At 32.3% G+C, this 18,617-nt stretch overlaps 1 protein-coding gene across 2 annotated transcripts in view; it reads left to right on the forward strand.

The window, feature by feature from the left end:
• Positions 1 to 18,617, forward strand: part of LOC100368341 (cGMP-dependent protein kinase 1-like) — a 142,309-nt gene that overhangs the window by 98,698 nt on the left and 24,994 nt on the right. For both annotated transcript variants that reach the window (XM_006820433.3, XM_085493596.1), the window contains exon 2: positions 5,208 to 5,374. In XM_006820433.3, coding sequence (XP_006820496.1) covers positions 5,208 to 5,374 — 167 coding nt within the window. The remainder of the gene's footprint in view (positions 1 to 5,207; positions 5,375 to 18,617) is intronic.

An 18,617-nucleotide genomic window follows, 5' to 3' on the forward strand; every position in this document is an offset into this window, starting at 1 on the left:
TACAGAGTTGTTTTTTCTGAAAATGTAATTCTCCTTTATATCACTATGGTAACAGCAAGGTGTCTTACAGCATCACCCCCTGATGCATTATGTTTGTCTTTCCAGTGTAAACTGAGTATGAAGTTATGTAATTTAAGGAAGCCATTAAAGTCTTGTTTCTATTCTTTGATTTGTAAGTCAATAGATCATTGATTTAGAAATACATTAAGTATAACATTAAGTACTTAAAAATTATGCTAATTTTTTATTTACCTGTAATGTTATGTAAAAAGTATAATTTAGTGGGTAAGAGAATCATCTGGTATCTGGATTGTTCCACTGAGATTTCTATTGAGATGCTGAATATTTTAGAAACCCCACCCACTTTTGCGAAACCATACCCAAATTGTAAGTTGATGTTTAATTAACAGTTAACAGAACTTTAAGTTACAGGCAACTTACATATTTGTTTTTGTTTAATGTCCACCTTTAACTCAAACATGAATTAACTGTTAATCAAAATTTGAGTTTAATTTAAAATTACTAAATGTGGACGTTCAACAAAACATAAAATGTATGTTGCCCGTAACTCAAAGTTCTGTTAACTGTAAATTGAACATCGAGTTACAATTTGGGCATACTTTTGTAAAAGTGGTTGTGGTTTCTAAAATATGTTCATTTCTGTAACTCAATGTTTTTGTAACTCAGTGTTCATGACAATTCAGCATCTCATTCCTCTTATGTAATTCATTTTTAATGAAATAAGGAGATAGTTGAAATGACAATAATCATTTTAAATGCGCCATCTGCAAACTAACAAATTAGAACTCAATATGGAAACTTGGTAGACAATTACTTCAGAAAATTGGAATTTTCTGTAATCATTTGGATTTATGCTATTACTAATAAGAGTTTGTGATTAAACAAATTTTTTTTGCTGATCATCAAATTCGACATAGAATTTCCAACATGACTATAATATCCACAAAAACAAGGGTTTGTTAACTTTGTTATGCTTTTATTTCATACCTATAGAATGTATATTGTCGAAGGCAAGGTTTTACTAGTTTCATTATGATATTTTCACTATTGATGCCTCTTTATATGATATATAACATAAAAATGAAAAAAATTTCTAACCATTCATCGACCTTGTCTTTGTGTACTTAATTTAAATAATTGATTTCAGATCACATAGCAGTCTTTGATGATGAAGTCCAAATTAAGTCTACTCAAACGTATATACTTCGTGATAATCGTTAATTTGTCTATTTTGCCAAGTAATGTAATGTAGCTTGCAGTGGGGTCAGTTACACCAAGGAGATAAATTGAAACAAGTTTCACCTTTCTTTTGAGTGCAATTCCATGCATGTTGATATATGTGATTGGTGGATGGCATTCTGTATGCTAGTTTTGACAACTAGTAGATCAGATGTCACTGAATATTTTAAGTGGGACAGAATTAATATGCTTTTTTTAACAGATACAGATACTAGTAATATGACATTTCTTTCTTAGTTTAAATTATAAACACATGATTCTTAATTTTAAGTTAAACAAATATTTCCAGACCAGAGGTTCAGGTGCAATGTTTTATGATTCTGATTGTTCCTATCACTTCAACTATATTGTTTAATTATTATTGCTTGCAAGTGAAATCACGTGTATGTCTAGGAATCAACCTGATGTGGGAATAGCTGAAAAATAAAGCCAACTAATTTGAAGGGGTGGTCTTTGAGGGTTGGGAAATGAAATGCCCCTGTGAGAATTTAGTAGGATTTGAAGGGGTGGTCTTTGAGGGTTGGGAAATGAAACGCCCCTGTGAGAATTTAGTAGGATTTGAAGGGGTGGTCTTTGAGGGTTGGGAAATGAAACGCCCCTGTGAGAATTTAGTAGGATTTGAAGGGGTGGTCTTTGAGGGTTGGGAAATGAAACGCCCCTGTGAGAATTTAGTAGGATTTGACTATGTTCTCCTATGACATTGGTATAGTCCAATTGCAGTTGCCATAGTTACCTGTGTGAACTATGAATTTCCTTATAGAATCTCATAATTTTGTATGACAAATAAAAAAGAAAGCCACCCATGTCCAAGTCCACTTCAGATGACAGATTTTAGTTATTTGAAGGAATGTTGGTCCATGTTGGTTGGAATGTGGATGTAGTGTACAAATAGTATACAATGACCATGGCTTTGTACTTTTTAACTTGCCCAAATCTTAGATGAATGAAAAATGTCTGTTCTTGTTTTTGTTGTTAACCTTTTCACCACCAGACTCTCTCACCCAAATTTGTCTGCACTTTTTTCTTATATTCTTCAATATTTCTGGAAATGAATCCTAATTTTGGAGCCAACAGACAAAATTTGAATAAATTTTCAGTTTTTACTCAAAATATTTAGCTATTTTTGTCCCAATTTCTGAAGTAAAGTGTACTATAAACAGGACTATATTGTGAATTTGTGATGAAAAGTGGGAACTGTGAAAAGGTTAAAGACATTTTATAAGATAATATAAGTAGAAAATCAAAATTCACACTTTCTTGAGAGTTATTATAAAAAACACTCGAAACATGACAATTCTGATTTATAAATCTGATATCTTGGGTCATGATCATCTAAGGACAATCACTGAGTTTATTAGTTGATTTGATACAACTGTTAATTTACTATTGAAACATTATTCTTCAATTTTAAAATTATGATTTGCACTTTGTATTGAGCAACAGGAATATACTTTTTACCTTCAGTATATTCAAATTCTCCAAAAAAAGAATGTAGCAAATGATGGCAACATAATCAATACATCTTCGCTTCACGGGCTCAGAAAAACAATATTCATGTTTCTGGTCATTGTTCGCATCAGTTAAAAACATAGTGTCATGGCATCTTCTTTTTTGATGATTTTTGTGCGATTTAAAAAAAAAAATAATGAAAGAAAAATTCAGTCCTTTTGAAAAATCATAATAAATGTCAATTTTAGAATAAAAAAGGGTGTTTGCATATTGATTTTAGAGAACAAATTGACCAGAAACATTTTTTTATTTTTGATGGCCTCAGTTTTGTGATGAGAGTCTGGTCACGATTTGCTTATTGAATCTAATGACATTTCAGCCGTCAATACACAGCTTAAAATCCAATAATATGTCTACAGACTATGAATATATTTGCAACTAATCTAGAGATTCAGAACAGAGTTCAGTGGTAATGAGAAAAAACAAATCACAAGTATGTCATTGAATGCATTAGCATTATGTATAACATGTTAACAAAGCCACATCAACACATGGTCACATGGTAGTGGTGTTTTTCACTGTAAAATGTGTATTAATTTTGTTGTAATGTAATTCCTTACTGAAAACTACATCAAATTATATATGAAGCAAACATCCATAAAGGTGTTCTGTTAATATATATGTTCAGTCTATTGTGGTTTTATGTTTATAGAGCTATTCAGTTTATGGTGGTTTTATGTTTACAAAAGTGTTCAGTTTACAGTGGTTTTATGTTTATAAGTTTTCAGTTTACAGTGGTTTTATGTTTACAAAAGTGTTCAGTTTACAGTGGTTTTATGTTTACAAAAGTGTTCAGTTTACAGTGGTTTTATGTTTACAAGTGTTCAGTTTACAGTGGTTTTATGTTTATAAGTTTTCAGTTTACAGTGGTTTTATGTTTACAAAAGTGTTCAGTTTACAGTGGTTTTATGTTTATAAGTTTTCAGTTTACAGTGGTTTTATGTTTACAAAAGTGTTCAGTTTACAGTGGTTTTATGTTTACAAAAGTGTTCAGTTTACAGTGGTTTTATGTTTACAAGTGTTCAGTTTACAGTGGTTTTATGTTTACAAAAGTGTTCAGTTTACAGTGGTTTTATGTTTACAAAAGTGTTCAGTTTACAGTGGTTTTATGTTTACAAAAGTGTTCAGTTTACAGTGGTTTTATGTTTACAAAAGTGTTCAGTTAACAGTGGTTTTATGTTTCCAAAAATGTTCAGTTTACAGTGGTTTTATGTTTACAAAAGTGTTCAGTTAACAGTGGTTTCATGTTTACAAAAGTGTTCAGTTTACAGTGGTTTCATGTTTACAAAAGTGTTCAGTTTACAGTGGTTTTATGTTTCCAAATGTCTTCAGTTAACAGTGGTTTTATGTTTCCAAATGTCTTCAGTTAACAGTGGTTTTATGTTTCCAAAAGTGTTCAGTTTACAGTGGTTTTATGTTTACAAAAGTGTTCAGTTTACAGTGGTTTTATGTTTACAAAAGTGTTCAGTTTACAGTGGTTTTATGTTTACAAAAGTGTTCAGTTTACAGTGGTTTTATGTTTACAAAAGTGTTCAGTTTACAGTGGTTTCATGTTTACAAAATTGTTCAGTTTACAGTGGTTTTATGTTTACAAAAGTGTTCAGTTTACAGTCGTTTTATGTTTCCAAATGTCTTCAGTTAACAGTGGTTTTATGTTTCCAAATGTCTTCAGTTAACAGTGGTTTTATGTTTCCAAATGTCTTCAGTTAACAGTGGTTTTATGTTTCCAAAAGTGTTCAGTTAACAGTGGTTTTATGTTTCCAAAAGTGTTCAGTTTACAGTGGTTTTATGTTTACAAAAGTGTTCAGTTTACAGTGGTTTTATGTTTACAAAAGCGTTCAGTTTACAGTGGTTTTATGTTTACAAAAGTGTTCAGTTTACAGTGGTTTTATGTTTACAAAAGTGTTCAGTTTACAGTGGTTTTATGTTTACAAAAGTGTTCAGTTTACAGTGGTTTTGTGTTTACAAAAGTGTTCAGTTTACAGTGGTTTTATGTTTACAAAAGTGTTCAGTTTACAGTGGTTTTATGTTTATAAATGTTTTCAGATTATAGTGATTTCTATTTTATAGTGTTTATATAGAATGGAATAGTACTTTATTGACATCGTAAAGAAAATATTACATTTCTTCTTTGGTTGTAGACATCAATGAAGTTGAAATATTGAATATAATTGCAATATTTCTTCTAACAATTTAATCACCTCTGAAATAGTTATTAAATAATGACAAATCCAGGATATTCTGGTTAAAGTAATCATTCATGTATTTTCTTAATGTTGTCACTTGTCCAAATAAACACTTACCCTTTTCCAGTGAATTGCACACCTAATCTTTGTTCAGGCTTTTCTGCATTAATCCCTAATGGATCACAGCAAACTCTGATTAAACTCGATCAGACCAGACATCGCTAACCTTATCTCTCGTTTTCCAATTTGCAGTGCACAAGCATGTATCAAAACAGCTATCGAAGACAATGACTTCATGAAGAATCTAGAGCGATCACAGATACAAGAAATAGTGGACTGCATGTACCCTGTAGAGCACACCAAAGAAAGCTGTATAATTAAAGAAGGAGATGTAGGATCCTTAGTATACGTTATTGAAGGTATGGCAACCTAGAAGGTCTCATTGAAATTATAGTCACTATGCTGGGGGGCATTGTATGTATGCTATGGAGTCTTATGTGATATTTGATCAAGTTAAGGGAGCTCAATTATTGCTGGTTGCAGTTAGAATAAATCGCATAATATTTCCAAACTTGAAGAATTGTAAATTCAAAATGTAAAACTGACTCTGATTATCACTGGGTATTTATATCGAACTTTTCCCCCCAATGGCCTCCCTAGGGATATCTATATAGATACAATGAACAGTGGTCAGATCAACTGTTGATAACGCAATGTACCAATTATTTTCAGATAATTACTTCTCGTTTGTATGTCATTGTCAAGTTTTTTAGCTCCACTGTCGAGCGGAGCTCATCATATGAGTGATTGTCCGTCGTCGTCCGTGTCAATGTTTTACTTTTTCGACTTCTTCTTGAAAACTACAAGCCTGAATGCTTTGATACTTGGTGTATATGTACCTTGGGTAGACCTCTCTCAGATTTGTTCATTTCATAATGATATCTTCAATTTTCTAATTTTGGTGAATATTTTTGTCATTTTTGGTAAAAAGTGATATTTTCAACTTCTTGTTAAAAACCTCAAGTCCAATTGCTTCGATATTACATATATAGGTACTACATGTGAACCTCTCTCAGATTTGTTCATTTCATGATGATATCTTTAATTCTCTAATTTTGATGAATATTTTTGTAATTTTTAGTAAAAGTGATATTTTCGACTTCTTGTTGAAAACCGCAAGTCCAATTACTTTGATATATTATACATATAGGTACTATGTGGACCTCTCTCAGATTTGTTCATTTTCTAATGATATCTTCTGTTCTTTAATTGCCATGTGCATTGCTAACAGCGGAGCTATCTCAGCCGACAGGCTGCTTGTTCAGTTATCCATCTAAAAATTCAATTCAGTCAAACTTACTATGAGATTCAAGTACTTGATATTTTAAAACTGATTTTAAATATTTATATTGCCCATATCACATGTCCCACATAACTCAGAATGTAACTGGTTGTTGAGCTACTCTATTCTATATGTTGTACCGGTATATTTTCTGGTCGCGTTTTCTACAATTTCCGGTAAAATGGATGAAACCAGTTCACTGTATGTTTAATTTCCTTTTCTTGGCTCCATCCAATCTGTTTCTGATTGCTTGTTCAAGATTGAAGAAAATTCTGTTTCGTGATATTTTTTATAATCCACAACCTGTTCTTCTCGCTTCCTCTATTTGTAATTACAACTGTCTCCATGGTGATGATGTGTATGTATGATTCTATGGTGTTGATGTGTGTCATCACTTCAGATTGAGTGGGAATAATTATAGAATATTCCCAAAAGTGGCTTAATTTGATCCTCAATCTCAGAATGATTTCTATGGGAACACAATAAATGAGATCTACCAAGGTGACGCTAACTTACTGAATTAGTGTATAAATGAGTTTACCTTAGAACGTGATCAACTGGTCATATTTTTACTTTGTTGACCTTTGCGTTGGTTTGGATATCTAGTCTCATGTGTACTGTATGAGAATATACTATACTATTTCCAGCATGGCATATTGAATTTTCATGATCTGTGTAATATTTGAATCAAAATTGACGTGACAAGACCTTTTTGGCGAGTTTCACTATTTGAAAATTACACTAAATAATAACAGTGTTGATGAACTGGGATACAGTGTATGATAAATCGATAATGTATTATCTAGTTGGAATTTTAAAAATAGAGTGGTCTAATACAGTAACAATGGGTTTATATGCCTACAATCCATAGTAGCCAGTTATTAATTAGATAATTATTCTTTAATTAATTAATTGCGATGCTAATAACTGCACAATTTGACTGTCCCAATTCATGCAATGAATCCAACTTCTAAGTACTGATTGACAGTAACGACAGCTGGTTGGTTGAATTCAATCTTGTTGGTAATAATTGCACTGCTCTGAAATACCTTCTAGTTACAGACTGAAATTTGCTGGTGAGTTGCTATACTCGCTGATTCAAAGTTTAAAATCAATAATGAGTGTTCCTTTGGCAAGGACATAAAGATCAGTAACACTGTGTATCCAGGAGCATATGTTTTGTTTGTTTCAAATTAAACAAGTCAAACTCTTTCATAAAAATAACAGTCAAAGCGTGCTTGCGTTAACACTTTAAGCACATACTGTTCTTTCAATCAAAACATAACAGTCATGATCGCGGAATGCTGGATATGTCACTGGTATTATCTAAGTGTGCTGAATTGCAAAACATCTATGTACTCATACACAATGTTCATTTCATGCATAGAAAATATCTGCAAGCTGGTTTGAAACCTAATACATTATTGCAACATCTGTTTTTTCTGAAGGAACTCAATTTTAGTCATCCTTCTAAATTGGCGTGAGTAGCAATCTTGGCGCCAGGGACATCTTCCGTGGCCATAATACTTTCGGGATTATTAAAGTCTGTCATGTAAATCTGCATCTTATTGTCTCGCCTCATTAATTCTTGGAATGTATGGCTGCATTTCTAAATTAGCTTTGCAGTTGTGTGTCTGTTCTGTGATTCAGACCTCGCCTTGATGTTGTCATTTCTCATCATTTCAACTCAATTCATTATGAGAGTCAGTGTGTTTTCCAGCATAAAGGTTCTGTCAATATACTAATAATTGTGAACGAATTTCCTGACTAGTCTGGTGCTTGTCAAATGTCTTGTTCATGTGGTTTGATATATAATGTTACATATAGTGTTTCATTAGAACATTAAACATATTTATGTTACACACAGTGAAGACATTAGAACATTAGTTAATTCATTACAATATAGTGCCAATATGTTACATCATAGTCACAGTGTATTAGAACATAAGGCATATTAAAACAAATATGTTACAGTATGGCCAGAACATAGTAGAACATGGTCCAAAACATTTGAACATACCAACACATAAAATGTGTTCATGTTGTGACTGCATAATTAACCATCACAGACTCACCATACTTGGTCTTACAGTTGGCTGTACATTGGGTATCTGGGTTTCAAGTTCAAGTGTGTTTTACAGTCATCCACTAAACAGATCAATGGATGAATGAGTGCTAGAATAAACCTAACAAGTTTAGGCTAAATAAATAAACAGATTATGAGTCCATAAATTTACAAGTGATGTGTCTAATTTGCATATCATTGGGTTGATATCAACTCGCATGATTTTTTTGAAATGTATAGGAACTCTACAGGGAGTTGTGCTACTTGAAGTAGGTTTTTGGAAGATGATATTGAGGAAAGATTGTCATTTATATCTACTAATTGTGTATGAGGTTACTGAAAAATAGCACAAACATGCTGCAAGGTAGCTGGATATGTCTACCCACTGGTAATAAAAAGAGCCATTGAAATAAGGCAAATTACCGCTTTTCCATGTAGGAAATAGAAATTTTGAGTTAAATTTGTACCTTAAATTGGTTGAAGAGAAATTTACCGTTCTCTAATGAAGCCATTTATATAGTGTACCACTCCCACTGTGCTGCATTCAAAATAGCAAAAAATAACAGTCTGTAATTTGATGACCTCATATATTACCCACAATGCAATCTGACTCCAAGGCCTGTAATTGGTACCTTTGGCTGTACACAATCAAAATGACCTCGTGTATTACCCACAATGCAATCTTAATTCAAGACCTGTAATGGGTAGGTTTGACTGTACACAATCAAAATGACCTCATATATTACCCATGATGCAATCTGAATTCAAGACCTGTAATTGGTAGGTTTGGCAGTACACCACTTTAATGATTTTATATATTACCCATGATGCAATCTTAATTCAAGACCTGTAATTGGTAGGTTTGGCAGTACACCACTTTAATGATCTTATGTATTACCCATGATGCAATCTGAATTCAAGACCCGTGATCAGTGGATTTGGCTGTACATGACCTCAGTGGCTTTTTGACCTACAATGTATTTCTATTCATGTAACCTCTGTTTGTGTTTGCAAAATATAAATACATTTTGCCGTTCAATAAAGAGTTTGACTACTGAAAATAATAGAAGAAATTTTGTCTATAAACCTTCCAAATCACATTTTTAATGTCTTGAAAATTGACATAGAGCTATATGAGTTCTGCTAGAGTGCTTAATTATTGCACACAAAAAAAAACTCAGGAGAAGAAAGTAGTGTTGTTCAATTTCCGCTGTGACTGTCTTGGATATCACAAGGATTTAAGAGAAAAGAAAACCCCAACCAACACATACTATAAGACAATTAAACAAGCCTCTCCTATAAAATTCCCATTAGCTGCTTCATAATTGGTAGTCATCAATTTGAGAATTACTGTCACTGTCATCCAAACCCAGTTCTATCATGTTAGATTTTCTGAAGAGACCCTTTAACCTAATGAAAATTTATGAGCCTGTCTTGAAAGGGTACTCAAGCTCAGAAAGAATGATCAAGAAATCTTATGGTCCATTTGGTGGCTGCTGATAAACCATAAAATGATGGATAAGTGGTAATGTGGGTAGATGAGTTTTGTCACCTGTACATAAGTGATCTCTCTGTCGGCCATTCATGATGAAGTTCTCCATACATTCTTCAAATTGGTTTGGTTCACATCCCACGAAAGGTTAATTACATCATGATTATTTCATATTGTGGATGACAGCATTTCCATGGTTACTTGAGATTGTTAAATTCAGCTTTTATCTGATGCAGTGAAATGGATCAAATTGTGTAACATTTTGAAATTTGGAATGAATGGTTATATTAAATGAAAATAAAGAGTTCGTGTTTGTGAATTAAATGGCACTGTCTCAGTGCGTGGCTGTTCTATCTACTAGCGTTTAACATTTCCATCTTCAATAGACATTGAGAATACGTGTATATATTTACAATCACACACCTTAGAATGTATACCTGTTTTCCAGTACATTAGCCCTGCCAATCATTACAAGTAACGGTTTATTTAAAATGCACTGTAGAGCAGGGCACTTTGTTCACGTTTTGTCTATCCAAACAATCTCTTCTACACGTATTGAATATATCACATTTGAGATAAACTATTTTTATTGAAATACAAAACATATAATATAAACATACAAATTAGGTACTGCCAGTTATAAAATATGTACAACTCCCTGCACACAATTTGCATAAAATTGATTCTGGTCTTGAAAATTTACAATTATTTAATTAACTCACAAATGACTATTAATTGATTAAGTAATCAGCGTTTTAAATACTTGTATTGACATGACTAATATGTATGACATACTGGAACAAGTACATATTTACATAAGTAATATCTAAATAATAATAATATTAATATATAAATATGTAAATAATAATAATAATAATAAATTTAATTATGTAAATAATATTTAAGTAAGAAATTTGTATTTATTAGCTCCGCTTTGTCAAGCGGAGCTTATCATATGAGTGATTGTCCGTCGGCGTCCGTCGCCCATCGTCCGTGTCAATGTTTTACTTTTTCAACTTCTTCTTGAAAACTACAAGCCTGAATGCTTTGATACTTGGTGTGTATGTTCCTTGGGGTTAACCTCTCTTAGATTTGTTCATTTCATGATGATATCTTCAATTCTCTTATTTTGGTGAATATTTTTGTAATTTTTGGTAAAAAGTGATATTTTCGACTTTTTGTTAAAAACCGCAAGTCCAATTGCTTTGATATTACATATATAGGTATTACATGTGGACCTCTCTCAGATTTGTTCATTTTGTAATGATATCTTCAATTATCTAATTTTGATGAATATTTATGTTATTTTTGGTAAAAAGTGATATTTTTGAATTCTTGTTAAAAACCGCAAGTCCAATTGCTTTGATATTACATATATAGATACTAGATGTGGACCTTTCTGAGATTTGTTCATTTTGTGATGATATCTTAAATTCCCTAATTTTGGTGAATATTTTTGTAATTTTTGGTAAAAAGTGACATTTTCGACTTCTTATTAAAAACCGCAAGTCCAATTGCTTTGATATTACATATATAGATACTACATGTGGACCTTTATGAGATTTGTTCATTTTGTGATGATATCTTAAATTCCCTAATTTTGGTGAATATTTTTGTAATTTTTGGTAAAAAGTGATATTTTCGACTTCTTGTTAAAAACCGCAAGTCCAATTGCTTTGATATTACATATATAGGTACTACATGTGGAACTCTCTCAGATTTGTTCATTTTGTAATGATATATTTAATTTTCTAATTTTGGTGAATATTTTTGTCATTTTTGGTAAAAAGTGATATTATTGAATTCTTGTTGAAAACAGCAAGTCCCATTGCTTGATACTATACATATTGTTCATTTTCTAATGATATCTTCTGTTCTTTAATTGAAATGTGCATTGCTAACAGCAGAGCTATCTCAGCCGACAGGCTGCTTGTATACAAGGTAGTACAAATTCAAGTTATTAGATGATTTGCCAACCACTTAATAGAAGAGTCTTTTGTTGTAATTAATGTCACATCTTGAATAATCACATTATGGTGTCACTGTTAGACTCATTCAAGCAAGCTTTCTAATAAACTAGGGCAAATGAATGAAAAGGAATTAGAAACAACAAAGAAAGTAAATATATGCTATAACTACAGTTATCTGAGAGTCTCGTAACACAGTTACAAATTGCAGTCTTAATGATCCATTACTAGCATGTAACAATTTAATAGTTGTACAATGATACAATTTACATTCCTTGATGACTATTACAGTATTAATAGTTATATCAAGTTACTTTATGCTTTCATTCCACCAATCACATATCACTTAACATTAATGATTTTCTAATGGCTTCCGGAAGGGGGAGGGAGAGGGGCATTGGATTACTGGGGTTCATAAATAATCCACTGATATTAATCATATATAAACCAGTTTTATGATGAATAATCTTACAATATTAATAACTTAATATTATTCGGAATTGTCGTAAATTATTACCGCAGTTGTAATTAATATTTTTATAACCAATAAAGATTTCATTAATTTGAAGATTGTGTCATATGAACCAATGAATAATCAATTTTATTTTATATTTGTTAATCAGTCAGTGTTAAGAGGTGTGCAGGTTATAGCACCTGTAATGTATTATGTGATTTCCATGTGTCGTGACTTCCATATGTCATATATGGCTTAATTCCATGTGTCATGTGACTTCCATGTGTCATATATGGCTTAATTTCATGTGTCATGTGACTTCCATGTGTCATATATGGCTTAATTAAATGTGTCATGTGACTTCCATGTGTCATATGTGGCTTAATTCCATGTATCATGTGACATCCATGTGTCATGTGGCATTCATGTGTCATATATGGCTTAATTAAATGTGTCATGTGACTTCCATGTGTCATATATGACTTAATTACATGTGTTGTGTGGTACATGACTACCATGTGTCATATGTGGCTTAATTTCATGTGTCATGTGACTTCCATGTGTCATGTGACATCCATGTGTCATATGTGGCTTAATTCCATGTGTCGTGTGTGGTACATGACTACCGTGTGTCATATATGGCTTAATTCCATGTGTCATGTGGTACATGACTACCATGTGTCATATGTGGCTTAATCCCATATGTCATGTGACTACCATGTATACAACACTCTATGTATGACTTCTACTTATATGATTTGATCATTTCTATGCACAGTCTTAGTTAGATAGTTTAACTGCCAACTTGTACGAAAATTTATTGAAACATATATTCAAAATCAGTAAATTTGAATATTTCATTTGTGCCAACTGTTCTAATTTTCTGATTTAAAGCCATACTCACTTCAAATCAAATGAAATATGCAGCATTTGATTATATAAAGCTGATATTATTTATAGTATATGTACAGTCACTTCTTTGTGACATCTGCTATGCTATACGAGAATCAATGTTTTTCACGCCGGTTAAGAATCTGTCTTTATTTGCTGAGCTTAATATTAATTAACAAGATTACGTCATAAAATCTGTATTTTTTACAATCAGATTATGCAAACTAATCTAGGCTTAGGATTCATAAAACGTCATTGAATATCAGTATTTCACATGGTAATCATGTTGTGATTATCCCTTCCATCAAATTCTTTACAAAGTTAATCTTCATTCGGTGTTGACGTAATACACGCTTTAATAATGTTAGGCATGATTGCACACTGGAAACATGTAATGAAAGAAAGAGTAGTTTCCGGTTTCAAAAGCCATTGATGCTGAATAATTTAAAAAAAATCTCTTCCATTAGAAACATACACTGTAGTGCAATAATATACCAGATGTGTTGTTGTTGCTTGAAATACCTTGAGGAATGAACCATTTACAACCTTGGGTCTCAGAGAAAAATAAGTTTTCTGGCTTGCTAGAAAAAAATATCTTTACAGTGAACTTGTTCGAAGGGTGATTGTTTTTGAATTTCATGTGACCATTGTATTTTATATGCATTGCATTCATGAGCCTCAAAAATTAAAATAAAAAAATTAATACACACATTGATATTTATTCCCCAGTATTTAAATTGGTTTAACCCTGAAAGATTTATATTTGTGAAAGTTCTACAAGATGTGACAGTCCCAATTAGTGGAGATGGCTGATAAAAATGGCCTTAGGGCATTCTATTATTTTGAAGGGGTCAAAGGTTATAGCACAGGGGATGCTGCATTTTATAACTGGTCATTATTTTTATGAAATTGAAAACTTGGATTGCGTACAAGGTGGAAATTTAATAAATTGTCACATTTAAGTTATTATCACAATTATGTTTCGCTCGTTTAGATCTCATATTTTCAAGGAAAGTAAAATAGAAGTGTTAATTTATAGTAATTTTGATGATAGCTGTAGAGGTTGAGATTAAGATGGCACTGTCACAGTGTGTGCAGAGTAAAATTACCTGTCAACTAGTGGTGCAGAAACTCTTGTGAACAAGTTGAATGGTTTTTGTTTTATGGATCTGATTAAAAATGGCTGACTGATGGACATTTTGTCTCCATAATTGTTCTAAAGCCATGTTTTATTCTTACCCCAATTACTTTCAAACTTGACTCAAACAAAGATCTTGGCATACATAATCCAATTCACTATGACTGATTGATGGTCATTTTAGTATTAAAAGTATTTCGCAAATCTGGAACAAAGTATCTTGAGTGTGCATGGATGAATTGTATTGATTCTTGATACATACATATCTATCTACCTTGGTTAACATCACATTGTGTTTAATTGAGCCAAATCCCTAACATGCCTGTACTGATTTATGACAGGTAAAATGTTCTTTGTTTATTTTCCTAAGTCATGGGGTCAAGGGTGGATCAAATAGATCAGTATAACATGAGGTTTTTACGAGGATACCTCAAAGTATGCACTCAGACAGTACAGCTGGAGTGTCGAACAACGTGCGGGAGGTTGATGCGTGGCGTACTACCTTATTATTATACATGTTTTCCTTCCAAGGATACATCATGGAAATGCCGAAATTCAAAAAGTTTAGAACAGAATCAGCAAACTTCTTTGTGTGGAGTCCTGTAAAACTCTGGTGGCAGCCATGTTTGTTTTTATTATTAGAGGACACTTACATGCGTAATCATTCCATATTTGGAATTCGCATTGCCTAATATGGTAGGATGAAAATACCCTGTAAAATACCACAAACTTATGGCGTTACGATGACAGATGTAAAATAATAATGTATATACAGGTAAAGTTTGAATATTGAGTATATTTTGTTTGTAGCATTTGATGTATAAGGTTGTACTGTAAAACACTTTATTTTCACAGGGAATTTAGTTTCGCTATTTCCTCTTAAGGGATGATTCAGTGAAAATAAAATTGAGTGAAAGTACTTTTTTCTCAATCAGTTTTACATTTAAATTTTTAGAAATGTCCTCTCGGTGAAAATTAATTCCACCAAAAATAATTTATTATACATCTAGCTCTGAAAACAATAGAGTTTGCTGTTTCCTATAAAGCTGTATTAGCTGTTTCAAAGCAGCATTCAAGTGAACATTTCTTACTTTCTAGACTAGCATGTTCCAAAGCAGCATTCAAGTGAACATTTCTTACTTTCTAGACTAGCGTGTTCCAAAGCAGCATTCAAGTGAACATTTCTTACTTTCTAGACTAGCATGTTCCAAAGCAGCATTCAAGTGAACATTTCTTACTTTCTAGACTAGCGTGTTTCAAAGCAGCATTCAAGTGAACATTTCTTACTTTCTAGACTAGCATGTTCCAAAGCAGCATTCAAGTGAACACTTCTTACTTTCTAGACTAGCATGTTCCAAAGCAGCATTCAAGTGAACATTTCTTACTTTCTAGACTAGCATGTTCCAAAGCAGCATTCAAGTGAACACTTCTTACTTTCTAGACTAGCATGTTCCAAAGCAGCATTCAAGTGAACATTTCTTACTTTCTAGACTAGCATGTTCCAAAGCAGCATTCAAGTGAACATTTCTTACTTTCTAGACTAGCGTGTTCCAAAGCAGCATTCAAGTGAACATTTCTTACATTCTAGACTAGCATGTTCCAAAGCAGCATTCAAGTGAACATTTCTTACATTCTAGACTAGCGTGTTCCAAAGCAGCATTCAAGTGAACATTTCTTACTTTCTAGACTAGCGTGTTCCAAAGCAGCATTCAAGTGAACATTTCTTACATTCTAGACTAGCGTGTTCCAAAGCAGCATTCAAGTGAACATTTCTTACTTTCTAGACTAGCGTGTTCCAAAGCAGCATTCAAGTGAACATTTCTTACATTCTAGACTAGCGTGTTCCAAAGCAGCATTCAAGTGAACATTTCTTACTTTCTAGACTAGCGTGTTCCAAAGCAGCATTCAAGTGAACATTTCTTACTTTCTAGACTAGCGTGTTTCAAAGCAGCATTCAAGTGAACATTTCTTACTTTCTAGACTAGCGTGTTCCAAAGCAGCATTCAAGTGAACATTTCTTACTTTCTAGACTAGCGTGTTTCAAAGCAGCATTCAAGTGAACATTTCTTACTTTCTAGACTAGCGTGTTCCAAAGCAGCATTCAAGTGAACATTTCTTACTTTCTAGACTAGCGTGTTCCGAAGCAGCATTCCTGACTACTTTGAATGACAGAATTGAGTTACGTTGTTCAAATAAAAAAATAATTAGCGATTGAATAACAATTTCCAAAATGCATAACTCATGACAGCATGTTCACAGCTCAATTTACAGTATATGTCAAAGTCTTCAACTGAGTTGTCCTGATAATAACACTTTTTAAACAGTTGTCTTCATTCTAGTCTTTAATTTAATTTGTGCAGGAGATAGAGATGACATCTGAGCTGTCGCCATCATTAATAATTTCGATACAAGGAGTAATTTCAAGAGACTAGCTTTTATTATCTCTTTATGAATATACAAGTATGTGTATTTCTAATCATATGTATATATTAAAAGCTAGCTACAAAAGATGTTGTAAGCCTTTCCTTATATTATGTAGTTTCTTCTAATTGTCATTATTGTTAATTTTTCTTTTTGCTTGCAATTTTTTTTCACTACCTGATTTAACATAGACATAAATCTGTGTATAGATTACTACATACAGGTGGTGAAAGAGTAAAGATTCCCCAATTTACAGCACCAAGGTATATGTACAAAGAGTAAAGATTCCCCAATTTACAGCACCAAGGTATATGTACAAAGAGTAAAGATTCCCCAATTTACAGCACCAAGGTATATGTACAAAGCTCAATTCAAATGGTGAATGAAGCAAATTAAATGCAATTACTATTGTGCAAATTCTTTTTGAAATGTTCAAAATACAGTTGATGATAATTCGACCGATTTGTCACTCCAGACTTTGTACATGGATTACATAAATTATTGATGCTGATAGAACAGTTATTCTGGCTGATTTGGAGATGTAGTTTTCAGAAAATTGCTGTGCAATCAGTAACGTTAACATATCGTTGATGACTGACATTCAGAAATATATTTGCTCTTATATTACTTGCAAAGATTCTTACTTTAAAATTACCATTATCAAGTTATAGTCAAATCCAGCAAAAGAATAATTTAAACTTTCTTCATTATATCAAGTTCACATTCAAAGATTTATGGAATAGCAAAAAAATCATATAAAAACTACACGAATTTAGACAGAAAGTACCAAGAAATCGATTTAAATTAGTAATTTGAACATTATGGTTAAAAACAGCTAATTCATTTAGAAGTATTTATATTACTTCTGGTCAGATTTGAAGCCACTATATTGCAATTATTATATTTTCTATATTAAAAGTGCATCTTTTAGAATAGAAGATAACAAGTTGCATATATTGTATTGTATCATTAAAGTGACAATAGTAGTGATTTTGAATGTTATTTTATGTTAAAATATAACCACATAAAGTTGATCAAATCTTACCGAAATAATGTTTTTAATAGACACAATTGAATCGAGTAGTCATCATTATGTTAAAATCGATCATGGGATGCAAACTGAAGAAAATTGTGATGCACAATGCACACTATTCTGGGAAATACACTTAAAATCGTTAGTGAAGGCTGTCAGAGAGAGACTTAGCCTCTCAACATGGCAATGTATTTGACATTTTTCCCAGGGGCCTCAATAAAATTTTTAGTCCCTGTTCGAAAGAGGTTAGAAACGATAACATATAATTCGTCCATCTGTCCGGAGTCATATTCCAGAACCCTGTAGACCAAATCTGTCATTCTTTGAATGTGTCTTGTATTTTACCTGGAACATATGCACATGCAGTGGTTTACTGATTCAATCCAAGATGGCTGACAGCCATTTTGTTTTTGAAAATGTCGTATCTTATGCATGCTTTGTCAGTTTTTGTTTAAATTTGGTTCATACATTATACATGTTAGGATACATGTCCATTACAATTTGTTTTACAATGGTTGACTTGACCATTTTCAATCATATTTGGTACATACATCATACATATTTAAATACTAGTACATGTCCATGTCAGTTTGTTTCATAATCAGATCAAAGATGGCAGACTGGCAGCCATCTTGCTTTTTGTCTATACTGTTGTATCTCTGAGGCTTAGGCACCATTTTCAATCATAATTGGTACATACATCATACATATATAGGAATACATGTTCAAGTTAGTTTGTTCCATAATCAGATCAAAGATGGCAAACTGGCCAACTTTTGAAAAACTAATTTCTGTTGATACTAACTCAGCCAATTATTCACTCTAAATTATTAACTATGCTTTTGGTGCATATTACTTT

Source organism: Saccoglossus kowalevskii, chromosome 19 (genome assembly GCF_978046115.1).
Source record: "Saccoglossus kowalevskii chromosome 19, keSacKowa6.1, whole genome shotgun sequence".
NCBI classification, from domain to species: domain Eukaryota; kingdom Metazoa; phylum Hemichordata; class Enteropneusta; family Harrimaniidae; genus Saccoglossus; species Saccoglossus kowalevskii.